Source organism: Penicillium bovifimosum (assembly GCF_028826915.1).
Source record: "Penicillium bovifimosum strain IBT 22155 chromosome Unknown utg000007l_segment0_segment0, whole genome shotgun sequence".
Lineage (NCBI taxonomy): Eukaryota > Fungi > Ascomycota > Eurotiomycetes > Eurotiales > Aspergillaceae > Penicillium > Penicillium bovifimosum.
Genome location: NW_026622716.1, coordinates 1,536,648 through 1,562,604, shown reverse-complemented (window position 1 = coordinate 1,562,604; position 25,957 = coordinate 1,536,648). Strand labels below are relative to the sequence as shown.

The window sequence follows — 25,957 nt, the reverse complement described above, 5'->3', positions numbered from 1 at the left end:
GTTGTTTCGAGGACCAAACTGCAGTCACATTCACAAGTTCGGACAGGGGTAAGAACAATATTAAGCTAGGGCTTGGCGGAGAGGATGCTGTGTTGATCGCTCTCTGGTGGGTCTGGCGTTGCAGAACAAAGGAAGATTTCGACCAATCGCCACAATCACTTGACGCCTATGATTGTTCTTCGAGCACAATGTTAGCCTTGGCATCATATAGACTGAATATCTATCAAAGGGTTTGATTGCATAGGATCGAATATCGGTGTCATCTCCACTCGGGCGTTCATGAAAGAGAGAGCATACCGAGTAGCTTCGCTACCAGAGTCATAACGGGATCGCACCTCGCTTAGGCACATCAATTTAGCTAATAAAAGTGCTAGAATGCAGATATCAAAAAGGAGATGAATATCAACAATCCTAATTCGGCAAACGCAATCTCCGACCTTAACCTCCTTAGGTATAGAGCGGCTCGGTCAAGTCATTCAGAGTCAATCCTTCCTTCGCGATGTCCTCCTCGATCAGGAACATCAAAGGCATATCAACGAGAGTACCCTTAACTTGGCTGAGCAGTTCTTTGACCTGCTTAACGCCCTCGGCACCAGGCGCAAAATCGTCGCGCACAACGTGGCCCCATTGAAATCGCGCCGGACGCGCCGGACCGTCCCTACTCTCAGCAGTCTTGTGGAAATAATACTCCGAAAACTCTTTGTACGCAGCCCAACTGCGGACTGAATCATCTGGAACAGCATGGAAGACCTTTCGGAAGACCTCGGTGTTCGTGTGGGCCCGTGAGTTCCAAAGACTCTGGGCAGTGTCAGAAAGCGGATCAGCAACGATCTTGCTTTCCGGGCATTCGAAGTCGAATTGATTTGGGACTCCCACGGGCTCGAAGTTGGCGTCCGGTCGCTGGTAGTCTTGTGGTGGCAGAAGACCCAAGTGCTTGCGGAACAGCTGACGGCGAAGAGATGCAGCGAAACGACTCGCAGTCCATGGCTTTCCATTCATGCTCGATGCCACAGGTGTGAAGTCCTCGATGATCACCGCGATCTCGGAGTCATGGTCACCCAGCTGAGAACGGTCATTCAGATTGGCAGAACCACAAACAACCACGCGGTCGTCGGCGATCATCACCTTCGAATGGACATAAAGCTCTTCGCTCACGAAGGCATCGATTTCAGCGTCCGGGTGACCATCCCACGGCACCTTTCGAATATCTTCGCCACCCAGCATATAACACTCACTGACGCTGTCCCACCGGGTGGAGGAAGAATGGGCGCCTTGCACCTGGTGCGCGGCCTGTTGGTACTTCTGGAACGGCGCGGTGGTATCAAAAGCACTACGTGTATTCGGGGCATATCCACCAGGACCCGCGGTATTCACATCGTACTGTCTGCGAGCATCCTCGTAATTGACACCACTTTGTTGTTCAGCTGCAGCCATCACGGAGCCATTATTGATCCGGTCATAATTGCGGAGGTTGTAGAAGCGGATATACTCCATTGGGTTGTATCCTTCCTTGGCGATCAGCTCCATGATACTGTGACCTCCACGATTGATGGAATTATATTGAAACTCCATAATTGCCCGTGTTCCGAGGGTTTCGTCGTCTCGTAAATCACCGGCAAAGCATGGGACGGAGGGTATGACCACAACAATCTTATACTTTTGACCGGCCCGAGCGGCACGGAGAATTCTCTCCACGATTGCAGCACCGATCTTGTTTTTGACTGGACGCTGCGAATCGCCGGTCGCAGTGATAAAGAACTGGTTTTCGATGTAGACAAAGTGCTCACTGTTTCGAATTATGGCGCAATATGCGTCAGCAATCGAATGCTCGACCTGAGTGCCATTGCTCCATTTTGCGCAGCTGCGCACAATCTGACATGACATATTACCGCGGCCTTGCGAGGAGGAAGGACGGCCGAATGTGGTCAGTCGATCCTGATATTGATGAATTTGTCCAGCGAGCTGACCACGAAGAGAGTTTCCATATTGTGTCAGATCCTCTCTGAGACGACGGGGCGCCAGAGATCCCCGTTCGCGATCCTCTTGGTGCTGGTAATCATCAAGCCCACGAGTGTCGGAGTGAGTTGCCTCTTGACCCGGCGGTGGTGGGAAATACGGTGTCTGCTCTTGCTGATAGCCCTGATTGTAAGGCTGATAAGAAGCGTGGGCACTGGCCTGCGATGGAGGGGGTCCAGGGGGAGGAGGGGGGAATGAGCCTCCGGTGTATGAATATGGGCTTTGCCCCTGACTCAGAGAATGGCTTTGGGTGGATTGGGGTTGATAACCCGACGAACCTTGACCTGGTGGTGGAAAGGTGGGAGAACTCTGAGATTGGTACGGCTGCCCTTGATGCTGAATTGAAGAAGTCTGAGCCGGCGGGGGAGGTGGGTATGTTGGAGTGCTGGTAGCGCCCGGGCTGTATGGCTGATATGACCCAGCAGAGTGCTGTTGCTGGGGTTGCGACTGCGTCTGTTCATAGTTCGACGATGTCTGGCCTAATGGCGGCGTGTACGTGGTAGAGGCGGCTCCACTAGAAGTCTGCCAGGATGGCGCAGGTGGGTGGCCTTGCGGGCTTGATTGTCCCGAGGGGTACAAGTTGGGCTGTGGAGAGCCCTGATGATGACCAGTTGAAGAAGTGGGTCGGCCGTGGAGAGCCAGCCTCACGTATCTGGAATCATTGCGAACTTTGTACTTCGCATCATAAATGAAGTTCCATCGTTCCACGAAATGACGACGCAGATCCTCCACAGCTGCGCCGTGTAGGCTTACGGATATATCAGACCATCCCATTCGAGACATGGTCTTCCTGTCCAGCTGGTTCTTCTCCCAGTGGACGACATCTTCGAAATCAAGGACACGGGAATTGTTGTAGTCCTGGCCGGGGAAAACTGTTTGGTTAACATCAGTTGGATGTAGATCTGAGAGCGCATGTTGGTGTGTATCCCAGCGGCCGAAGCACATATCCAAGCCACCCATAAATGCAGTACGGCCGTCGATCAAGCAAAGTTTCTCGTGATGAGCCCAATACAGAATTACATCGTCGTTCATTCCGTACAATCCCTTCAGTGCGTCTTTGGACATTTTGCTCAGGCTTCCCGAATCAAGGGACATGTTCTGGAAGGACGACGTGATTGAAGCTGCCAGCCCTTGGCGGTCAGGTAGGTGGTCGGGGTGACGGAAGACAGCGATATTGGGGTGCAAATCTTCCAGGGCATGTTTGGTGTGGGATGAGGATACTGTATGAGCTGTTAGCCTGGACTTTGAAGCAGATCCCGTCGAAGACCATCGACTCACAAGTCAGTGCCTGCGTCACTTCCTTGTAAACGATGACATTGACCCGCACGCCCCGCTGGGCTGCAGCCTGCAGCATTCTGTCCAATCGGTACTGCTCATTCTTGGCCGGTGGCCTTCTCAAATAGAGCTCCGGCGATAGCCACCCTATAAAGATTGATATTAGCTGCATTCAAAGCCCCTCGCAGTATGAGCACTCACAGTCCAGTATCCATATTGACTCTCGGGCATTTTCCAGAGCTCGCGAGACGGCCCAAAAATAGCTACACCCATCGACATACCACTTGACATCGTTATGTTCCCGGGGAGGAGCAAAGCTACCAAATCGGTGTTCTGCGTTGGGCTTGCTGGGGCCATATTCGGCATATGCTTGGGGATCGATGGTAGTCCCAAGTTTCTGGGCAAATTCGGACCCGATCTCGGTCACGGTACCTTGGATTTTCTCCAGAAGACCAGAGATCTTATCGGCTTTTTGTGGTTTTCCATAATAGTCTGGATTCTGGTGTTGTTCACTCGCTTGACTGTGTTGATTGTATCCGTGAGGGGTTTGGTTCTGGGTTGGATAGCTCGGCTGCAGGGCGTTAAATTGTGTCGAATCGACAAAGTAGGGCAACTCTCACTTCCTGATAACCACTTGGATTGTATGTGGTCTGCCCATGTGTAGAGCCTTGGTGACTTTTGTAGGTGTCGCGGAGCTTCTTGAAGGTACTGCCTAAACCACGGGACGCTTCCCCAGACCCACGTTCGTTGTCGTATCCATATGCCAGATCATCCTGGTGGGACATGACGGAAATGTAGTGAATGAACAAGAGAGCTTTGAGAATAAAAGACCTTAGAAAAGTCTCAAAAACAAAATAGGTGTGCCTGTAGGCTGTAGAGCGGGGTGCGACTGTTTTTTAATCCCCGGCCACGCCCCGCTACCCAGCCACGATGGGAACGTGGTGAGTGTGGCGGTGTATCAGCTGAGCTGAGACTACATTTACACAGCCATCAGTAGGTGATATTTCTCTATAAATGGATATTCCTGGCTTTAGGTAACAGAATTAAAGGACAGAAAAATATATCATGAACCTTGGTGTATGTACTGCGTAACCTTTGCGGAGTGTAGATCTACCGACATCCATTGAAGCCCCAAGTGTTTCGATTCGGACACCTCAATACTAGGTATGGTCATACTCACAGGATTCCACTATCCAATAGAAAGGAAGGATGGAGATCGTTGTGGTCATTCCCTCTGTCCCCTGCTTTGCTGAAAACACCCTATTGATAGATACGCGCTAAGAGTTCACTAGTCTCGACGATTTTGAGTCGATTTCTCTCTTCCCTTTGCAACGACACAGTTCATAATGGATCGCCTTCCGATTGAAATTCTCCAGCAAATATGCCTCAATGTTCGTCGCTAATGGGCCCTCCCCAGTTCACGCCATTTCTCATGCTGATCTGGATTAGCTCGAGGGTCCTGCATACTGTCCACCCAAAGACCTATCATCTTTCAGTCAGATCAACCATCTCTGCAACCAGGCGGCAGTCCCTATACTTTACCAAAACATCACACTGATATTCTATACATTCCAAGACCTGGAGGCTGCAGTGTCGAAAGTGACAGAAGCTCCCCGGGCGAGTATTTTCGAGAAATTTGCTAGGAGGGTATCCCTTGTCTGTATCGGACAAATCCGGCCATGGGCGCTAGAGCCATGGGCACCCAACATGGTAACTGACCCAAACCCAGCGACGAGAAAAGGCTTCTTGGAGCATGATATGACCTCTTGCTACTCAACAACCGGCAGAGTCTTACTTCCATATTCCCACACAGGCATTGGGAAAACTCCAAACTGGGCACCAGTCGTTTCGCTCATTGCTAGCTTGAACCATCTTGATCAATTCGACTGTATCACGGACGACGACTTCACAGCGGACTTGACGGAAGCATTTTGGCGCTATCATCCCGATTGCAGGCTGAATATTCTCGGCAACCAAAAAGTGGGACCTAGTCCATTCTATCCAGATACTACATCGGTGTCTAGATATTCTAGCCAATTCACAATGGACACTCTGCAGCTGCCGGGCCTTCACACCCTGACAACGACGATTTCCCATTACCAGCTTTCGGAGATGATGCCTGTCTTATTCACCAGCCCGGGGCTGAAGCACCTCTGTCTGACGTACAGTTATGGCGTTCATGAAGCCGGAGTGGCTCCGCTGGAAGCGACATGGCAAAGCTTGATTGATAAAGCCAAGCCGAAGGCAATGTCCCAGTTGGAATCAGTCACAATTGCCATCAACGGGCCCGAAGGAACTATGCTTTCCAAATTAGCTGCCGCCGGAGACCTTTCTCAACTCCGCTCACTCGACATTGGTCGCGTTTGTGAACCGGGGAAATTTGTCAAAGTCGCCGACTTGTTGCCGAATCTAAAGAGGCTTTTCCTTAATCTCGACAGAATTTTCTCTGTGACCATCGAGACTGAGATCGAAGAATCAATTGATGGGATACTTGCCTTTCGACCCTTGGAATATCTTTATGTCACGGGCCTCCGCAATATTGAAGCCTTGGACAGAATCATCCAGTGTCATGGACCGTCATTGAAGGGACTTGCTCTCGTGCCCACCACGGGCAAGATCAACCAGTATCCCAGACTCAATTCTTCCAAGCTCCTCGAAATGATGAATCTTTGTCCGAACATGGAAGAGCTGCGCCTTCAAATAAAGAGGTCTGCGGGCAACCAAGCAGAGTGTGAGATGTACGAAGCGCTGGGTGCCTTCCCCAATCTCCAAAGACTATTTCTAGATTTCCATTTCGATGCTCGAACGAAGGTACCGAGGATGGGCATCTCTGCCGAAACAGACGATCTCGAACTCCGACGAACTTACATAAATGCAGCCATGGACGAGAGCCTGGCTCTCCAGATTTGGACCAAGATCAAAGACAAGAGCCCCAGTTTGAAAGACCTACGCATTTTGCCATACGGAAACGTGCGCTTTGCCAAAGAGGAGCGTTACTTGATCGACTGCTTTGCGCGATCATATCGGCTTACAGGTTATAACCTTGAGAATCCAGGAGTACCTGTCATGGAGCAGATTGAGGAAAGGGCATGGAAGATAAAACGAGAAAACAGTTGGCATAATTCTCGTGATGAAGAGGTCCGCCTCTCTAGTAGAATTGTGTCCGTCCTTCAAAGTATCTGGCCCCAGGTGTCCGAGCAGACTTTTAGAAGCGAGTGGTGGAATTGTTGGACCAGCCTACCTTTACAACCGGACAACCAGTCTTGGTGAATGTTTGATAATTGGCTGATCCACATAAGACAAAAAGGGTCGAGATAGTCGATTCCACTTGTTCATAGGATTATACTATCCAATAGGAAGAAAGGATGGAGATCGTTGTGATCATTTCCTCTGTCCCCTGCTTTGCTGGAATTACCCAGAGAATCGATAGATACAAATCAAACACATTCCCAAGCATTCTCATCCTCATAAGCACCAGGACCAACATACTTGTTGCGCTTAGGGTACTTGCAATGCTTTCGACGGTATTCTACCTCGGTGCCATTAAACTTGGTACCACGCACAAAATCTGGGGCGATGCCCTCTTCCACCCATCGCACCATTGAAAGGAGAACATTGTCCTGCGGGTCATTTCCCGCAAAGGTCCCTACACCTTGACCAATAGATCCGGCACCATCACCGGTCGAGCAGTGACCCATTCCACTGATTGTGAAGAAACGGTAGAATTCATCCAGCTCCGATGGGCTGAGTTTCATGGTGTCAGCAACATGTTTGTAGTACATCTTCGAACTGTCAGACGAAATGATTGGGTCCTCCATTCCGTGGTAGTGGAGGACCTTGCCCTTCTTCTGGAATTCGGAGATGTCGCCTTGGAAAGTCGAGACCTGGTATGGATCTTGGGCATTCGCGATCACAGCATCATTCACAGTCCATGAGGCAGGATCCCAACTGGGGTTGCTGTAAACCACGTAGCGGAACCAGTCCTCTGCGTAATTGAATGGCTGGCCGTTATAGTAAACATAGGCCGCGGTCAGCTCGGACCCAGGCTGCATGCGAGGGTACAATAGTGTGTCATTGTTTCCATAAAGAGGACTGAAGATAGTATTGACAGTCTTTACTTGCGTAGCCGTAAGGCACGAACTTGAATCAGCACCTGCAGTCGGATTGCATAGCAGTGTCTCAAAGATGGGCTGGCAAAGGTCCGGATCCTCGATGATCCCATCTGCGGCACCATCGAGATCATCACATTGTCGAAGAATTTCATCGTGAATGATGATCCACTGGGCATCCGTCACGAATGTGGCTGCGCTCGAATTGCCAGTCGTTGGGAGGAATCGAGCACCCCAGTTGATAAGATTGACCAAGTTGACTGCAGGTGCTCCAGCGACCACGCCATCAAAGTCATTGGGGAACTTCTGAATAGACTTCCACCCCTCGCGACCGCCAGTCGAGCAGCCCATATAGTAGGACTTCTCGAAACCCTCGGTATAAAATCGCTTGGTAAGTTCTTTGCCAACAACGACACCAGTGTGCACAGCTCGGTAGGCGTAGTCTTCGAGCACTTCGGAATTGTGGTAGAAGTAGACACCAGTATCGCCAAAATGACCATTGTTGGTACCGACAGTGGCAAATCCATAATTTGCGGCGTACACCATGTCAGAGTATTGAATGCCTTGATAGTTATGAGTTCCAATGCTTCCAAAAGTAGATGGGTAGAAACATACAGCCACCGAGACCTCCATTTCCGGTACTCAAGAATCGACCAGAGTAATTGCTAGGTAGCCACGCCTCCATGAAAATCTCACTCTTTGACGAAGTCGTCACATTGAGCGCAACACGGCAGAATTCGAATGTGCTGCTTGAGCTATCTGCGTTCGAGGCACAGGCGGCTGGAACATTCGACATGGAGATGTTCGTTCCAATCGGCACGTGGGTCACACTGTGAATAGTGGTATCTTGGACTTTAATATTGTGCGCGAAAGACTCGCACTTTGCCTGAAAAGAACTTCTGTCCACATTTCCATGGGCATAGGCGCTCGCCGCGGCAGATCCTGCGAGAAGCAGCGAGAACCGCATGTCGATTGTCGATCGAGGGGGAACTGATCTTAAGACGTACTTAGTGAATGGACTTGAGAAAACCACAACCGTGTCTTCGTAGGCCTCTTATAGACTATGCGTATTGCCTACTATGCGTATTGCCTGCAAGACTATGGCAGCGCCACAAATAGTTGAGCATAGTTGAGTGACCATACAAGCGTTCATAAACCCCACGGGGCCCCGCAACTTCAATGCTTAGCAGGGATTCCCCGCCCCTTGCAGTGATTCCAGTTGCGATCGGCAAATATGAAGACGACTAGTGCCGAATCAATTCAGCCGAGGCTTTTCTGATTTTATCAGAAATCCTCTTTGCCGACATCTTTGCACCGGTACGTAGAATGCTGGTCGTCCGCGTTCCCTGTGATTGTTTAGGCTGTTTGGGATGTTCATTTCAATATCGAAAGCCGGATTTAGACCTATCGATTAGACCACGTCCGGCTTTTTGATATTGAAATGAACAGCCTAAACAACTTGAACGACTTGTATCGTACTCTTGAGTCTTGATGTTCGGCGTGTCCATTGGATTTTCCGCGGTAAGCCTGTCACTTCGACACCTCAAGAGCGAGCTGGAAGACGAGATTAACTTGCAGTCTTTTTCACAAGGTATTGGAAACAATAAGACCACATATCTTTCTATCAGACCATCCTACTTGCAGGGAATACGACCCCGAGCTCTTTGTTGGGTGATTCTCGTGTTTGTATCTAAGTAGTGGCTGAATGCTCATTGTTCCTTGTCCTCTCGAGGTTATCTTTATCTGGGCACATCCATTTGTGACCTTGGTTACTCGTTCTATTTTTGTGAAAGACATTGCTTTCTTACAATGGAATTGAATGAAATAAGCCCTTGGGGGCCGTCTTGGAATCATCTATTTAATCGACAGGTGCCGCACTTCTTGACAGACTTATCTATACATATCAGATCATTTGCGCGAGACCAACACTATACTACATATCAAATCATTTGCATGAGACCAACATTACAATGAATCCCAAGAGTAATACAGGTCGGGGAAGCTCTGAAGATGCGGAGTATGAGTTAGATGCGGAGTATGAGTTAGATGCGGAGTATGAGATAGAGACCAAGCAGTCCCCACGAGGGCAGAAGCGTCGTCTGGAGGAAGAGGTAGGCGAGGCTCCTCCTCGGCCGCCAACTAAACGGTTACGGCGCTGGGGGGATTCTCCTTCTCATCCTATATCTGTTGATCCCCTTGATTCAACTGGTTCTGAGTCCTCATATTCAGATCCACTCCCTCCCCCGTTTCCCCCCGGACATGTCGGCGACTGGGCCAATGAGACCGAAGGCAAGACACCTCCGAGGAGGGGGATGCGGTTAGAACCTGAGGTAACTAACGAATTAGTCCAAACCTACCGCGATAGAGGTGCTTTATGGCAAGAATGGATTGCCAATCCAGCCCGGGCAGGATGCCCAGTGCAGCGGTCGGAGGTTACGATGGCTGATTTATTTTATGGCCAAGGATCGTTCCAGTGTCGAGAGAGTCGCTTCTCTCGCCCACCCGAAGGGATTCGGGCTGATCTGAGAAGGTTACAATTCCCAGTTACGAAACAACACTACCGGCATACCGATATGGATCTGTTTGGTATTGACGCACAAGGCTACAGGAGGTGGAGTACGTACGGTCACTATGTCGCCGAAGGGGTTCTCATTGCTGCGATCATGTTCAGATACACGGGGCCGAACTGGTCCGATATTGCTCTTGCTCAATATAAATACGACCACGATATCTATACTCTCAGGCACCTCTATTATACGAATGTTATTAACGAAGAGACTCGGCCCTTGCTACGCGATAAGTTGTACCCACGAAACAATCTTGACTGGCCTGTTAACTATATTGATCCAGGGGTGTGTCATACATGGGAGTACGGTACCCCGGAGTATCAAGCGATACTGGGAACCCAGCTCGGAAGGGCAACGGCGCGTCTGGTTATAGGGGCATGGGATCGAGGGACGCATCGTATCGCGAGGATCGTGACGGAAGCCACCAGCGTGGAGCTGAACATTCGATTTGATTTTGAGGCTATCCCTACACCGGTGATGGCTTCGATGGACCTCAGGTATGTTCTGAATCTACCGGAGCGAGAGGACAGGCATGTTATTGTTGTAGATTGAGACTCGTTGCTACACAGTATTGTAAATGGTGGAGATATCTGGAGATAGGTAGAGTTATGTCAAGACGGAATTGATGAAAGTCCTTGAACTCTTAGTTGCGCACCTGCATGTCCTCAGCTGTCAAGTACCTACAGACAAGTATATGCGGGTAGATCCTTAGCGGAAGTTGGGTGTTTTTATATCGTTTCTTAATCGTTGGTAGGTAAGGTAGGGCCAGAGTCCACCTTTTCACCCAGAAATTCCTCGGACCATCCCCGTTCCATTCGACTTGAGGCCACACAAGTCTGATGCGGGAGGCGTCTCTAGTGCCAGAAAAGCAGTTATTATGAGCCAGTCCCCAGCTCGTCCACCTATTTTCTCCAACTCTTCCCGCTCCCTTATTCACCCAGTGACCATAAGCCAAGGCATTTCGCATCCATCAGGAGCCTCCACGAGAGTAGGCCCTCTGCCCAGTAATCGCCGTAGCCTTCGACGTTTCGCACACTAGCAATATTGCCGTGTAGAACCAACACTGATCAGTGGTTGAACCTACTCAACCTACAGATCAACAAGGCTCATCGCGAAACCTTCATTCTCTCGCTCAATCTTCCATCTCACTACTTCTACGCGTTCTGCGCCCTTGCCAGATCCCAAGATTACCCACTGAAAGACAAGACTGCCTACCGCGCCCAAGAACAAGAAAATGGCAACAGGCGAAATAGCAGGAGGATTCCCCATGAGTCCAATGGCAGCGTCGGTCGCTGGGAGTACTTCCCAGGGCACGACCCTACAAGTCCCTGAAGCCCTCGTCGATGGTGTTGACCTAGAGACATGGGGTAGTATCAACAAGTACGACAAGCTTTCTTCCCCGACCCAAGAACAAACTACGGGCAACATCGTCTACCTCACTCTTCTTTGGAAAGGGGAACGTTGTGTAGGCCGAGACCTGTGGAATGCATTTACTCATCAGTTCGATGACTGGGACGAAGAACAATGGGGCAACACAACGAACCAGGTACAGAAGTTGTTGGAACTGGTGCAACAAGCAAGCAGGGGAGGAGTCATGTGACCTAGCATTTGTTCACGCGTGTAAGGGGTATCCCACGACGCTGGCATTCTTAACCTGCTTGCTTGTTGCACCAGTTCCAACAAGGACCTTAGCAATCCGTAGGCTGGCCTCGCTCTCCACGTAGACGCCATTGTCCATCAGAAATCGGCGGAGGTACTTCTGTACCCGGTTCGTTGTGTTGCCCCATTGTTCTTCGTCCCAGTCATCGAACTGATAAGTAAATGCATTCCACAGGTCTCGGCCTACACAGCGTTCCCCTTTCCAAAGAAGAGTGAGGTAGACAATATGATTGCAAGAAGTGTTCTTCGCAGCCCACACTTTGGCAAAAAAATCAGTTCACTCGCCTGCGCAGTCTCATTGGCTCTCCCGCTCAAAAGATCCGCCCTGTGCATATAACGCCACCTTTCAGGCCTCTGTTGAAGTCTAGTGTATCTAGTGTCTCGGACGATATGGTGCGGATGAGCTTGTCTTGTGTCATTGTCTGTGGAAGCTATCTGGATATGGAGATTTTCTTCCACTTGTCTTCTCCGGAACATACAAGTGCCGTTCCGCACACAGGAGCAAGTCCGATCACGTGGCTTGTCTTGGCAAGGAGCGACCCATGCTTCGACACCCTCCAACCCTCCAACCCCGTTCTCGACCAAAATGGCTTCGCGACGTGATCCCTCTAAATGAACTCCCGAAATCGAGAGCTCGATGAACAGCGCCGACGAGCTCGAGAGACTTCTCGACAAAGATGAATTCAAAACATGGGGTTTCGTGATCTATCGATGCACGTATCATAGTCACTCCGATTGGGAGAAATTAATGGTCCGGCTCCACAAGCGCGTCAAAAAATACCTTGAGCGTTGCAATGGTCTAGATCTACTCGGTAGATTTGCTCCAACGGTCTTGGAAGATCGCTCTTTCGAGGGTGCGACGGTTATCTCTCTACGTGAGAAATTCAATGAATGGGCTGTGACCGCGATAAAGGAGGAACAAGGAATTGATCCTAGTCAGGTACCGCTTTTTCATATGGTTGACCAAAAAGCCTTGGATTCGATCCTGAGCACGTCAGAGGATGATATACATGGAGGATTCGTTCGTTTGGTTAACGCTGAATGGAAACCGGAGGAGTTGGATGCGGAAGAGCTAGCGGAACGCGGGGGACCTGGCCCAGAAGAGGAGCCACTAGAAGGGTGTACAGAGGAGGATGTTGGCTGGATGAAAGTATGCTGGGGTGATTCACAGATGCTTGGATATTTGGAGCTTGACGACTCCCTTCGTTGGGATAGGTATTATTCGCGTCCACCTGTGATTCAACCTCTTAGTTAAGAGACATGATTTGAGCATATGAAGGCCTGAGATCCATATATTTACACAAGGCTGCTATATAGAGACCACCTAAAAGATTTACCGAGTGATCTAACAGAGGTAATAGACACGAATTCACAAAGTGAAAGAAGATAGGCGGCCTTCTCAAAACCGCGCCATTTCGCGTACTCCCATCTCAGGGTACTAGTTCAAGATCTTCGGATCCACCTCATCAGGCTCCCAGGCTAGTATCCTTGTTTCCATCTCTGCCAGTTTCTTCTCCACCACCATATTTGCTCTTTCATCTTTGGTAAGAAGATTTATCCGTTCTTTCCAACGGTCGTCTTCAGTGCTCATTCCGGGCCCAAAGAATCGTCCATCAAGCTTTCTCCAGAATACAGCATCGAACGCGAAATTCTTCCTCGCTGCATAGGCGACCCAAAAGTCACCGCTCTCCCAGCTTTGTTGCATTGGCCCGGAGAGCCTTTGTTCATCGTTCAGTCTACCGCGGTCTATGGCCACGTCCTCCTGTTCATGTAGCACTTTCAAGAACGTCTGAAGGCGTGATTCATACAGCTTCGTCCACGCTTCCATACCATCCGGCCAATACTCTGGCTGCTCAAGAAGCAGCCACCACGGTGGGGCGTGGGAGAACTTCACTGGCGCAGCATAAGTGAATTCCCAGTCCACAACCCCTACGATTTGAAGATGTTCGTTGATCAAGACGTTAGAGGGCCGAAGATCGTCACACCAGATGTTAAATGGACCGAGGTTCGTGGACGAAGTCGTGAATCGGCCGTCCTTAGCAAGCTTGCGGAACAACAATCTTGCAATATACTTTCGTCGACAGTCATCCGCGGAATCAACGGCATCGTTCTGTTGGTGTGTGAGATGCTCGAGGTGGAGATCTGCCAGAGTACTGAAGTAGGCTGACGCTGATTGAAAAGTTTCGTTCACCCTTGGCAACTTCGAGCGTGGTAGAGTCCCTAGACGGACGAGTTCGTTTGCATTATAGGATAGTGGTCTTTGCGCTACCTCCCAAGTGAAATCGTCAATCTGGACCAATGATCCTATTCTAGGCAGCCGTAGCGTGGACAACTGAAGCAAGATATCCGCGAACTGCCCGTATAGCAGTTCAAGCTTGGTGTCATCAACATATGGGTCGAGAATCGGACGATCCTTGATCGCAAATCCAGGGGTGTTAAGGGCGACGCTCAGGTCCATTACATGGTCAATGTATTCCATGATGATAAATGGGCCAAGGCCGAGAGGATTTTCCTCTTTGGTACCCCAGTGCAGGACAAATGGTACGGGAATCGTCGTATGCTGTTGAATATACCTAATTATATCGACTTCATTGCGCACCTTCTCATTGGGAAACATTGTAGCACCGGGTTTGGGAAATCGAATGATTGCAGAACCGCCGTCCTCAAACTTCATTCTGAAGGAAACATTAAACGCCCCAGCTTTTGGATCACACAGCTCAATAGGCACCCCTCTACGATGTTTCAGGATAAATTTACCTATCGCCATCAGAGTGTCTTCCTTGAACAATTCGTGTACCCAGGCGTCTTGGATGGCGTCACTCCGTTCCAACGCGACATCGTCGAAGCACATGCGGGTCCGCATCTCTGACACTGAGGGTGGAATGGACAAGAACTCGGATACGCCAGATGCTTGATAAGTTGATGATTGAAGATGACCACGCGGCGCTCTTAAAAGGGGGTGACTCGTGAGCATTGAACATTTCACACCGACATTGGACTTTCCGTCCGTGTCGAGGCGGCTTCACAGGCCCCGGCCCTTCACTTCTCCTACGCAGCCACCAATGAGGATACATAGTTAAACGCTGGTGGCCCTACCTACTGTGTACAGAGACACAGCAACGGGGCCCGCACAGCAATAGCCCGTTGCTTACCGCTCCCATCCCTGCTGTCCCAAAATAGGCTAGTACACCCCGTCGCGTTATGAATCGTGGCCCACGGAGCTTTTTTGTACGGCAGAAAATAGCGGTGAATGAAGGTGGTCACAGACATTGGTGGTGCCACTGTACTCCGTACATATCGCTTCATGAAAGCCGAAAGGATATATTCATTAAAACACCAAACCGGCCGCTTCTTAGGTTCTAGTTCTTTTCGTGCCGATATCGTTCAGTTCATTCTCTGTAGGTCATTTCAAAGACCGAGATGATCCCACAAGGACATTCCAGTGTGCTGGATCAGGCAATTGCATTCCCAAATAACTCCCTACAGCCCCCTCAAAGGATACTGTCTACCAAAAGGACAACTCCCCAAGAACTCCTTAGTAGCCCAACAGTACTTCCTCGGCGCAGCCTTGAATATACCCCTAGCAACAGCCTCCCGGAAACCGATAACACGTCTCAACATCCATACCTGCTGAATCTGGTACCTGTACGTAGAATGCTTCTCGTCTGCGTTCTCCGTGGATCCAATATCATCGTGTGATATACACACCACATACTCAATCATCTGCATAGGCCCAGTGGTGTAAAACCAGATCCGGCGAACGGTGGGTGGGAGCGGAAAGTTGCGGTATACATGTGTTTTCCTACCGCGTGCGATATCATTCACGGCTTTGGGGTTGATGCTCATGAAGATATCTGTGGTTGATTTTTCTGGCTTGTCCATGGCAGAACGCAATGGGGTTCGTGGCGGGTGGCTGGCGGTTGGTCTTATCCATGGGGATACTGGGGACTTGCGTCTACCTGTAGAGGTGGCTATTTTAATCTGGTTCTTGCTTTGAGGGCTGTGTTTCAAGTTGCTTTGATGTTGTTGAATGATAACAAAGACTTATTCGGGTACATAACGTTACAACGTCTCAACTTAAGAGGAAAGTTTGCCAGTTGACGGTAAGCTCGCCAACTGGACAGAAGATATTTGTTGATGTTTTAGTTAGTTATTTAAAAGGGTACTACTGTACACATGCCCTGTTCACTTCCTGTATATTATTAGCACTACAGGTACACGTTTAAAGTGTTACTTGGGTAATTTATCATTCGCGAATCGCCGGGTTGGGTCTTGTAGGTAGGTTGGAGTGTATCTTCTCCACGCTAAAGTACAAGTACAGTGGGGAGGAACATACTACCTATCGGCTAACTGTACTGTGTACAGTGGTGTTCCACAAGTATTTAACCTCCAGTACTTTGGGGCCAAGGACCCACTTTCAATATTGTCGGGCAGAAACCTCTCGAATCCATCCAATAGTTGGGGACGCGCGAGGTTCGGCTAGCTGGATAAGATAGGCGGTCTAGATAGCGGTCAAATTTTAAAGTGGGGGCCTAAGTACTGGAGGTTCTTGTGGAACACCACTGTAAAACGCACTTTATCACGAAGTCTCAAGTTCAACTCTACAATATCATATTATGGCTTATACCAGTCTACCCGCGCTCCCCCAGGAGCTCTGGGACTGCATTGAGTCACATCTATCCAATGCCGACATAAAATCTTTGCGCCTGGCATGTAAGCAATTCAACAATGCAGTGTTTCTCCGGCTCGATCGTGTTTTCTTATCCGCCAACCCCCTCAACATTGAGGTCTTCCGCAACATTGCATCACGACAAGTTCCGCCATCAGATCAACGAGATTATCTGGGATGAGGTGCGCTTGCATCGGGGTCCAGCACGAATAGCTGAAACCAATGAGGGACATGAATTGCTCTCGGACGAGGATGAACCCGATAATAACAGAGAATGGGCTGCGGAATACTACACTCACTACAGAGAGGAGATTACCGAGCGCCATGAGTCTGAAGAGGGTGAAGGGTGTCGTAAGTGGTTCAAAAGCGGTTGTGAGGAAAACCTTTACGTTCTACAATGTCGGGAACGCCGTGATGTGGATTGGCCCGACCATATCGCGCTCAGAGAACAAGTGTTCGCTCAGCCTTCCCTAAGGGAGGCCTGGCAACATTATCTGCAGTTGCTGCGTCAACAGAAGGATGTTCTTGCCGGTCGGAGTGATTTGGAAGCGTTCGCGTTTGGCGTTAAGCGGTTTCCTGCCCTAAAGAGAGTTACCATCACACCTGCAGCCCACGGCAACCTCATCACCCCGCTTTACCCGACCCCTATGATTCGTGCTTTCCCGAAAGGCTTTAATTACCCCATTCCTCGTGGTTGGCTGTACTCTAGAGCCACTATGGGGCCCGCTACTCCATATCCGTGGAATCAATACCCAGAACTCAGAGATCGGTACCGCGGGTTCCGCACGGCACTACGTGTCCTCGCCAACGAACCCAACTCGGTTTCTGAGCTGGTGATGACCTCTAACTCTATCCCCACGGGGATTAACTGCACAATCTTCGACGAGCCCTGCGAAGAGTACAATCATTTTGCTACCGTGCTTAAGAAGCCGGGCTTCCGCCGTCTAGATATTGCCTTGCTTCTCGGTGGTGACCGTGAGGAAGATCTCGAAGCATGCTGGCGATCTCTGCTTAATGGGCGTCTGCGCCGGGCACTCGGTGAAGCAAAAGAAACGGAAGAGTTCAGGCTGCATACAACATTTGATGATGAGCTCTACCCTGACGGAGAACATCCATTGATCCCATTACGGAGCATTGTGCCTGTGGAATAATGGTCGGAACTGCGCCATTTCGAACTCTCCGGCTTTGTTATCTCACAGGATGACTGTGTCTCTTTCCTCAAGACGTTACCAAAATCCGTTCGCTCCATTGAACTCAGTATGCTGCAATTTCTTGGCGATGGAGACTGGTATAGTATGCTGGAAGAAATCAAGCGAATGGTATCGGAGAGCACGCTATGGGGAGACCGGGTTGCGGGATCAAGACCCAAAATTACGATCGGCGTGCCAATCGCGGACGCGAGCCCTACACATGGACACGGTATATGGATTGAAAAGGAGGTATGGGATTTCATCTACGGCGAAGGAGAAAATCCCTCTAAGGAGGATCGTCCCCTTAACATCCGACCTGGAGTTGGTGTTATGAGGGATGCATTGGAGCCCGATTTTGAACATCCATATGACCAATGGGTACTCTGATACAGATGAATATTTGCAAGGAGATTATTACCCCAATCCCAAAGTTGGCATGTCTCTGATGCTTGTGTAAAATGCATCATTCGCCCCGTTTGCTTGTTCCGAGGGTGTAGGTGGTAGAAGTAGGAGGTTGAAGTGCTGAAACCCCCACGGAATGAGAGTCGTAGGACCTTTGTGTTGCTTCATTATCACTACAAAATGAAAAGCACTTCTTTCGCTCTCATTCATTGCTGGTTGAGGACTTGGTGACTCCTTTCGGCAATTCTCTTCCATAGAAAAATGCAGTGTCAAGAAACACCTGGTGCAGTCTTCCTTAACCCAAAAACATACTCTGCATCAATAGAGATATACCCAGCAATGATATCCTCCCTGTATTGCTCAGCGTATTTGATAGCGAAGGGAACCCATTTATCCTCTGGAAGGCTCAGATCCACTGGAAATGATACGCACAACGGTTGTTGATGATGCCGAGGGACGCCCTGAGTAATATGGTATGACCCAGATTGGAGGCGTTTGATCGCAATGTTCATCAAGTTCTCGTCGGAGAATTCTTTTTCGCAAGGTAGAAACATAACCGACACCCACCAGGCCTGTCCGGTAGAGGGCGCATGATGCTCAAAGATCGGAAGGCCGTTCTCGATGAATATGGTTCGTGTTGAAGACATGTGGTAAATGTAGAAGACTAGGGGGATCTGTACTTGGATAGATAGCGAATGAGTGGTTTAGCTAGGAGGGGCGTGTCGTTATTTAATTGGAAAAGGGCTTCTCTTTGTGTGGTTTGGGATCCAGGCACCGTTCGGAAGCAAATGCAATGCATACGAAGAACAAAGATTGGTGGGTCTAGTAAAGTGTATATGCCCTTAGAGTCAAAGAGCATTGAAGTAAAACCGTGTGTGTCGGAATACCTGCTCCTCTTAACATCTCTTGCCGACACTTTAGAGCCGTGTCCAAAAAAAGATCCATTGAGTCGGTAGGACTCATCCTAGGAGCTGTAAAGCCAAGATATTCTATATTCATCATATCTGAAGACACAGTCAGTTAAGGAGAGATAAATAGGCAGCGGGAACGGTGCTTAGTTGCATAATTGGGAAGACATCATTGGGACAATTCGTGGGATACCCTTGCCAGTTGGCTGGATAGAGGCTCACCAGTTGGCGGAAAGTTTGCCAGTTGACGGGAAGCTCGCCAACTGGACAGAAGATCTTTGTTGATGTTTTGTTCAAAAAGGTACTGTACACATGCCCTGTTCACTTGCTGTATATCATTAGCACTACAGGTACATGCTTAAAGTGTTGGGTAATTTATCATTCGCCGGTTGGGTCTTGTTGGACTTTGGAGTGTATCTTCTCCACACTAAAGCAGATCTCCCGCCATATTAGCTCCGTTCAGCCACAGCCGAAAGCAGTGGGTCCTTGCCGATCGTTAGCTCTTCTTTTGCCAAATTGTATATTGTGGGAAGTCATCTGACCTATTGTGATATGTAGGTCGGATACCTAACTCATCGTTCGAAATAATAACCGCTCTCTCGATGAATTAATCTCCATAGATGCTGGCCGGCAACGAGCAGATCCAGTGGCAAATCAGCGATGTAACCATGCAGACTTATCTAGTGAAAGTGGTGAAAGTACTGCGGAAAGTACTGAATGGAAGCTCTCGAGGTCAACTTTGGAACGGAATTGTGTTTCCCCGCAACCTGTCACAGACACTCCCCCCCCCAGCTCTAGCGACTACAAGTTTACAACAGAAACCAACCTCGATTCCTCAACCATCCCAAGACTTCTATACAGGTTCCTCCATCATGTCCCACCAGACTCTAGACGTGGGTATTCTTGTTTTCACCATCCCGGTGATCCCGCAACCCCGCTGACCCCCAACCAGGCGACAGAGCACCCCTCCGCATCCGCCACGCTCTTCAGAGCCAAGAATGCCCGCCAGATCAGCTTCGAGAAAATAGGCGAGCACCTGGGCCGCAGTGAAGTAGCTGCCGCTGCTATTTTCTACGGTCAGGCCAAGGCGTCGAAGGAGGATATCGAGAAGCTGGCCAGTCTCCTTGGGATTCCCCAGCAGCCTCTGGAGGACCAGCTCGGCGGTTTCCCGGATCGTGGACGCTCTGTGGAAATGCCCCCCAAGGAGCCGCTTATCTACCGACTGTATGAGATTGTGCAGAACTATGGCTATGCTTACAAGGCGGTTCTCAATGAGAAGTTCGGGGATGGGATCATGAGTGCTATTGCATTTTCGACGAAGGTTGAGAAGGAGACGGATGCGCAGGGTAATGACTGGGCTGTTATTACCTTGCGTGGAAAATGGTAAGTCCATGTACATTGACCTATGCTTGGATGATGTCCTAATGCAGTGATAGGTTGCCTTTCTCTCGATTCTAGGTTTGTGGCCAGAAGTTCATAGAGAATTTGACACGATACAGTGGATCTCCTCTTTTACCGTGCTTAAGTCAAGTCATCGATCAAGACTCCCCGAGGGGCGAACGTGATAGCTACGGCTGAGAGGGCTTGTTAGGTCCTCCAATTGTGATCTTCTCCTCTTCCTCTGCCAAGTGGCTCGATAGGAAAGATTAAGTGCATAGCCTACTTGTGTTCCACGTACCCGTGGATAGAAGTCTTTACAAGTCTAAGCAATATTCGCAGCATTTTGTATTGTGCGATACATGTATTCTAGGCCACTGCTCCTGCCATTCTGAGACCAGACCAACTTATACGTAGAGGTACCGTGACTTAGCTCATGGGGAAGGACCTAGCGAGATAGCTCTGCCTAAAAAGGAAGGATCGCGCCCACAACTATAAAACGTCGTTTGTCCTCTTTCACCATTCTTTTGTTTTCCTTTTCTCCCTCTGCCTTTCGTCGTTGTGCCCGTCCCTCGTCCGGGCTCTGGCATCGCACTGCTGTTCTCAGCGTAAGGCCCCAACCCCATCATTCACTCCATCCTCCTTCGCCTTTTCGCTACTTAGCCGTCGTGTTTCCATCACATTGCCATCATTTGCGCGTTTTTCATCAACATTCTAACCTTGCCCAGCCTCCTAGATCCAAAACATCATTGCTACGCAACCACTATCTCTTTGTGCTTAGTTCACAGTGTTCATCATGGCGGAAGATAACAAGGCCGATGCAGACCGTTACTCTCACTGCATACAATGTGACTTGATCTATCCGTCTCCGCAGGCGCTTCATTTGCACAAGATCATGAGCGATCGCCACTTTGCCTGCCCTCATTGCGGTCTCGAATGGCTCAGCCAGGGTGGCCTGGAATTCCATATGAGACATGTGAGTTCTTCCTTTATTCCATGCAACCACCCAAATAACTATGCGGTGACAGGCGGAGGAGACAGCAGTACTAATTAGTTGTTTTTTTTTAGAATCACCCAGAGACCCGGGAAATGGCTTGCGCCGGCTGTGGTTCCAAATTCAAGTCAGCGTGCGCGGTGATCCAACACATTGAAGACATGAAGTGTCCTGTCGTTGGTACACCAAAGGAACCCTTGAAATTTGGCAAAATTTATCGTCCCGAGATAATGTGCCTGAGGAATGGCGGGGCGTTACCCGAACCACAGCCCTTACAGGACGCTGATTCAAGCGATTCCAGCCAAGACAATGATGCGGATGGAGGTGTTCCACTTCATGCCACTTCTGGCAACATGGAAGACAAGGCATCTACCCCGAATGTCCGTTGGACAGCCGAAGGCACTCATTTCCGTCCTGACTTCTCGAAGCACCGAGGTACAGCCCACAGCCGCATCCATCGTGCGAACTTTGAAGAATTCTGGAACCCAGACGAAGATCTCTTCTATTGCGATTGCGGCGAGTCTTTCAAGTATGTGACCGCGTTTCAGTATCATCTCGGGTTCCCGCTGGAAATGAAACCCACGAGGGAAGAAGAACAACATAATAGGTGAGTGCTCTCTGTTCCTCTGGTCGCACAGAAGACTCAAACTGACAAACGATGCTTTAGCTGCCCCCGGTGCTCCAAGCGCTTCGCGAGCTTGGCTGCGCTCGTCGCCCACATGGAGGCCCGATACTCCAGATGTGGTCTCCGTGCCAGTGATGCCAAATTTGAGCAGGCACTTGACGATGTCATGCGTGGCCTTGCAAAGGCCTGCGTCGAGTCTGAGCAAAAAGAGATCGAGTTTGGCGTCAGCAGCCAGTCGAAACACAACACCCCTGAGTCATCGATCGGGGGGTTGCTTCTTCACGAGGCGAGTCCAACGAAGGTGGCACCGGTGACGCAGATTCTCGCGCTGAGGCTAAATTTACTTGGTGAGCCCTGCGGAAGACAACAAGGAGGAGCTGTGGAGTTGGAAATGAGAATGTACCTTTGATTTGAATCTTAGGGGCCACGTGCTAGTACCTATCGCACTCCAAGAATGGTTATGGTTTTGAGATTCGAGGTTACCTTTCGGAAACTTGTGGTGCAGAACGCATATTGAGTCAAAAGGTCGAGGAATATGTCTTTAAATCTTTTCTACCTAAGTATTAATGCCATAATCTTGACCATGGAAATCCCTCTAACAGAAAAATTCACATGTTTTATTCTTCTGATGCTATAATCTTAACGTGCGCCAAAGGAATCTACATTAACAGGACGGAAAGGAGATTACACCCCAACGCTAAGTGAAGGTAAATTGGGCGCCGAAAAAGGCTACTTTTGACGCCATTTTAAGCGTCCTATTTACCAGAATATTAGTCATTGTATCATCACGTGATTCATTTCGGGCCACTTTTACAGTGTGCTCACTGAGTGCTCAGAGAGCGCTCCCCTGAGCACTCATGGTTGCTCAGGGATCAGCTCACCCTTCACTCAGGGTACTCAGGCCAGACAATCAGGCATGTCGTCATGGCCTGTCCTCTCTGTCATCAGTGTGTAGCCGCTCATTAGAAAATTAGAAAGGCTCTTTTGTTAGGTGCTGAACCACCTCAAGCCTTCTTTCCTAATATTTAAAGAGTCTTCTCCCGTCAACTCCTAGCTCCTGCTCTATGCACTTCGTCCTAAAAATTCCAAGTGCTTTCATCTCTTCTTAATAACCAGCTTTACCCTGGGCCTCCGTCATTACCGCTTTCTTTCTTCTTCTTCTTCTTCTTCTCCTGGGTTGGTACTGTAGCGAGTAGCCGCAAAATATGCAGTTACTTCACTCACTGTCCCCCAAGTTCGACTTCTTTAGGTTGCAGAGATCTAAATCTTTTAGAACTTTCAATTCAATAATTCCGGAGCGTTCCTCTCTCTTTTACTCAAAAGCGGGGGCCTGCCGGGGGCCTGCCGCAGACCAGCGGACGGCGTTTTACTCATAGGTCATTTGTCTAATATTTCATATTCATCAAGTATATTCAGTGTGAGCGGACGAATATTCAGAAAGGCGGTGAAACAAAAGGCCCATCTGGAGGTTGTCTTGCAAATGGAGGTATTGGCTCGTACTCTTGTTCAATATATACGTGCCAGATAAACGAATAATAAGCTGAGGATGAGGCAGAGTGTCACTCACCCAAGGCCAAAGTCAGCATGGGTGAGAATTTTTGATTGTTGTTGGGGCATCTGCCGCTCATCACTCCTTACTCGCGTCCGTTGTTGTTAACTGTCGGGATATATCCTTCTGTCAGCCGAGGGATAACATCCCTTGCTTGGTGTACGCATTCTTGCGCAGAGCTGCGGCTCCGGTGTTGTGACTGCCCAGTATCGGAGCATGGGATTAAGGGATATCTTGGAACCCGACCTGACTGAGAACCCACATCTATCTTACATGAATCAATTGACTTTTGCTTTGGAAGCATATACACTGTCCACTTAACTGTGTACACGGTACCTAGCTGGTGATACCAACATTAACCGTTTATTGCTGACCGTTTGCTATTAATCGTTTGCTATTAATCGTTTGTCGTCGGTCACAATTAGTTGGCCACCATTCATTGCTAACCATTCGTTGCTGACCATTTCTTTGTTGACCATTTTCTACTCAGTGTCTTTCTGCTGACCGCTTTCTACTGTTTACTGGCCGTTTCCGTTAATCACCTCTTATTAACCACCACTCTGTTTAACCACCTTTCACCACACCCTTTTACCACTCCGTTTAACCACTCCGTTTAACCACCTTCATTGAACGTCTACATTTTACTTATCATTCCATAACCATTTCCATTCAGGGGTCACAGTATCAACATGGTGTTGCCCCTTCGACTTTCTCTGTCAGTATTTTCTCGTCCAATATCTATTCAGCAGGAACATGTAGGCTGATTTCTGAGCTCTGCTTACGGTTCCTACAGGCTACCGCAGATACAAACGCTCATGTCGGCAACTCCGTAGCTTGCGTGGGGTGCGTGACCTGATTTCGGCCGATCTACACAAAAGGCGGTCAAAGAGGCGGTTCCAGCAGCATATAATATAGTGATAAAATAGCACGTACAACTATAAATTTTCTACAATCACCCCTAATCATTATATGTCGTTAACACCAACAAGGTCCTAGGATCGAACCCTAGTCTGGTCAAATTTCTTTGAGTGCCTATCTTTATCAATATTGATTATAAAAATCTTTCTGGAGCGCAATTCCTATGCAATCTATATAGCACGAGAATACTACCTCGATTGCTCGCCTGCTGATATATTGTACACTATAGAAAAATAATTTATAAGATTAAAAAGTGGCCTAATATGGCCCTAAAATATTGATGAGATATACAAAGTGTAGCAGATGTGATGATGTTGATGCCTGTGTTGATGCCTGCTGCCGCAGGCATCCATCATGTAATTAGATCATCTCTCGCACTCTCTCCTTCTTTCTTTCCTCATGCTTAGTTTCTTCGTCAAATGCTACTACGTTGGTTGATGTCTGTCTCTTCGTACCTGGGCGTAACAGCAGAGAGACTGTCTGATAATCAAGAATTCACTGTGATTCTATAAGATATAAATGCGCCGGATTAAGGTTAATGCTTAAGGGGGTAATCTAGCAGACTTCTCTGGTTATTCCTTCCCCATTGTTTGTCAAATACACTCTAGTTTACAGGGTTCGACAAAACGACTATAGGTAATTATGACACCGGATATAGCCTAGCACGGGTAATGCTTAAGTCGGTTAAGAATGGGGTAAGAGGGGCTGACCCACCCTACACCATAGCAGAAGACAATTTCCGGTCCATAACTAGCCCTTCTCTGGCTTTGTTATTGTTGATTGATCCTGCAAACATAATATTTCTCATGACTAGGCTTCGCTACAACACGCTTTACCGCGTTTCAGATCTAGCAGTATCTATAGGTGGTTATACTTTCTTGCCCCCTAGAACCTCTTATGCAGGGGCGTTCTCAACATAGCCATGCCTTACTCATTTGCGGCCATCAACGCGTAAATCTGCTGCGCAGCCTTGGGAATCTTTCCCTTCTCCCCACTCTCCTCGATATCCATCATCTCCTTGACGAAATCGTAAATAGTAGAAACCAGGTAATCGACCTCTGTTTCAGTATTTGTAGCGTGGATCATGACTCTCAGGCGAGCCTTACCCTTGGGAACCTGGGGAGCTAAATAGATTCCATGAGTTGTCACCGAGAAACCAATAACCATATAATTAAAGTAAAGGGCTTTTCGTGTAACGAGCCCCGGGAGTCAACCTTTTCAGGGAATACCAAGGATATCTAAATTATCCACTAATAGCAGTACATCATCTTGGAAGGAATGGAGCTTTATATTTAGAGCGAAGTCTGTCTCTGAGAATGTCTCGTTACCGGCATCTGCCCTATGTAGAGGCCAACGCTTGGTATTTTCTTGGCCCAGTGGCTGGTGCATACGGCTCATGGACACATAACTACCTAGGTATCTATAGTACCAAGAGTCTACAGTCTTGAGCCCCGACATCACCATCCAACTCCTGTACAATTTTACTTGATGCAAGATTCAAGATCTCCCGGATGGTACGAGCTGAAAAGAATGAAAACCAAGTGGGCTCTCTGACAAACGCGACCGGGATCCGACTACGCGCGGGCTGCGGGGAACGGGACCCGACGCTGACAACATGAGGCTACAGACTAAAAGAGTAATTGAGTAATTGCAGAGGGAGCACAACAACTTACGACCTGTGGACGGTGCTCATGTTATT

At 48.9% G+C, this 25,957-nt stretch overlaps 10 protein-coding genes across 10 annotated transcripts; 7 read left to right on the top strand and 3 right to left on the bottom strand.

The window, feature by feature from the left end:
• Positions 1-447: 447 nt before the first annotated feature.
• On the bottom strand, positions 448-4,076 carry pld2 (putative phospholipase D (PLD); the record flags this gene model as incomplete). The annotated part of the gene is made up of 4 exons (XM_056670257.1): positions 448-3,236; positions 3,295-3,438; positions 3,493-3,862; positions 3,912-4,076. 4 exons carry the CDS (start codon positions 4,074-4,076, stop codon positions 448-450), a joined length of 3,468 nt encoding a protein of 1,155 aa, XP_056518056.1.
• Positions 4,077-5,334: 1,258 nt separating this feature from the next.
• Positions 5,335-6,561, top strand: N7515_009512 (uncharacterized protein; the record flags this gene model as incomplete). The annotated part of the gene is made up of 1 exon (XM_056670256.1): positions 5,335-6,561. The coding sequence occupies one exon, from the start codon at positions 5,335-5,337 to the stop codon at positions 6,559-6,561; it is 1,227 nt and encodes a 408-aa protein (XP_056518055.1).
• A 167-nt stretch (positions 6,562-6,728) lies between these two features.
• faeB-1 (putative feruloyl esterase) lies at positions 6,729-8,367 on the bottom strand (the record flags this gene model as incomplete). The annotated part of the gene is made up of 2 exons (XM_056670255.1): positions 6,729-7,963; positions 8,016-8,367. The coding sequence occupies 2 exons, from the start codon at positions 8,365-8,367 to the stop codon at positions 6,729-6,731; spliced, it is 1,587 nt and encodes a 528-aa protein (XP_056518054.1).
• Positions 8,368-9,370: 1,003 nt separating this feature from the next.
• Positions 9,371-10,519, top strand: N7515_009510 (uncharacterized protein; the record flags this gene model as incomplete). The annotated part of the gene is made up of 1 exon (XM_056670254.1): positions 9,371-10,519. One exon carries the CDS (start codon positions 9,371-9,373, stop codon positions 10,517-10,519), a length of 1,149 nt encoding a protein of 382 aa, XP_056518053.1.
• Positions 10,520-11,201: 682 nt separating this feature from the next.
• N7515_009509 (uncharacterized protein) lies at positions 11,202-11,567 on the top strand (the record flags this gene model as incomplete). Its single annotated transcript, XM_056670253.1, has 1 exon — positions 11,202-11,567. The coding sequence occupies one exon, from the start codon at positions 11,202-11,204 to the stop codon at positions 11,565-11,567; it is 366 nt and encodes a 121-aa protein (XP_056518052.1).
• A 696-nt stretch (positions 11,568-12,263) lies between these two features.
• Positions 12,264-12,881, top strand: N7515_009508 (uncharacterized protein; the record flags this gene model as incomplete). The annotated part of the gene is made up of 1 exon (XM_056670252.1): positions 12,264-12,881. The coding sequence occupies one exon, from the start codon at positions 12,264-12,266 to the stop codon at positions 12,879-12,881; it is 618 nt and encodes a 205-aa protein (XP_056518051.1).
• Positions 12,882-13,064: 183 nt separating this feature from the next.
• On the bottom strand, positions 13,065-14,489 carry N7515_009507 (uncharacterized protein; the record flags this gene model as incomplete). The annotated part of the gene is made up of 1 exon (XM_056670251.1): positions 13,065-14,489. The coding sequence occupies one exon, from the start codon at positions 14,487-14,489 to the stop codon at positions 13,065-13,067; it is 1,425 nt and encodes a 474-aa protein (XP_056518050.1).
• A 1,865-nt stretch (positions 14,490-16,354) lies between these two features.
• N7515_009506 (uncharacterized protein) lies at positions 16,355-17,872 on the top strand (the record flags this gene model as incomplete). Its single annotated transcript, XM_056670250.1, has 2 exons — positions 16,355-17,431; positions 17,495-17,872. 2 exons carry the CDS (start codon positions 16,355-16,357, stop codon positions 17,870-17,872), a joined length of 1,455 nt encoding a protein of 484 aa, XP_056518049.1.
• A 1,795-nt stretch (positions 17,873-19,667) lies between these two features.
• Positions 19,668-20,253, top strand: cyn1 (putative cyanate hydratase; the record flags this gene model as incomplete). The annotated part of the gene is made up of 3 exons (XM_056670249.1): positions 19,668-19,688; positions 19,748-20,178; positions 20,232-20,253. 3 exons carry the CDS (start codon positions 19,668-19,670, stop codon positions 20,251-20,253), a joined length of 474 nt encoding a protein of 157 aa, XP_056518048.1.
• Positions 20,254-20,968: 715 nt separating this feature from the next.
• On the top strand, positions 20,969-22,200 carry N7515_009504 (putative C2H2 finger domain protein; the record flags this gene model as incomplete). Its single annotated transcript, XM_056670248.1, has 3 exons — positions 20,969-21,148; positions 21,241-21,773; positions 21,834-22,200. 3 exons carry the CDS (start codon positions 20,969-20,971, stop codon positions 22,198-22,200), a joined length of 1,080 nt encoding a protein of 359 aa, XP_056518047.1.
• Between the last annotated feature and the right edge of the window lie 3,757 nt (positions 22,201-25,957).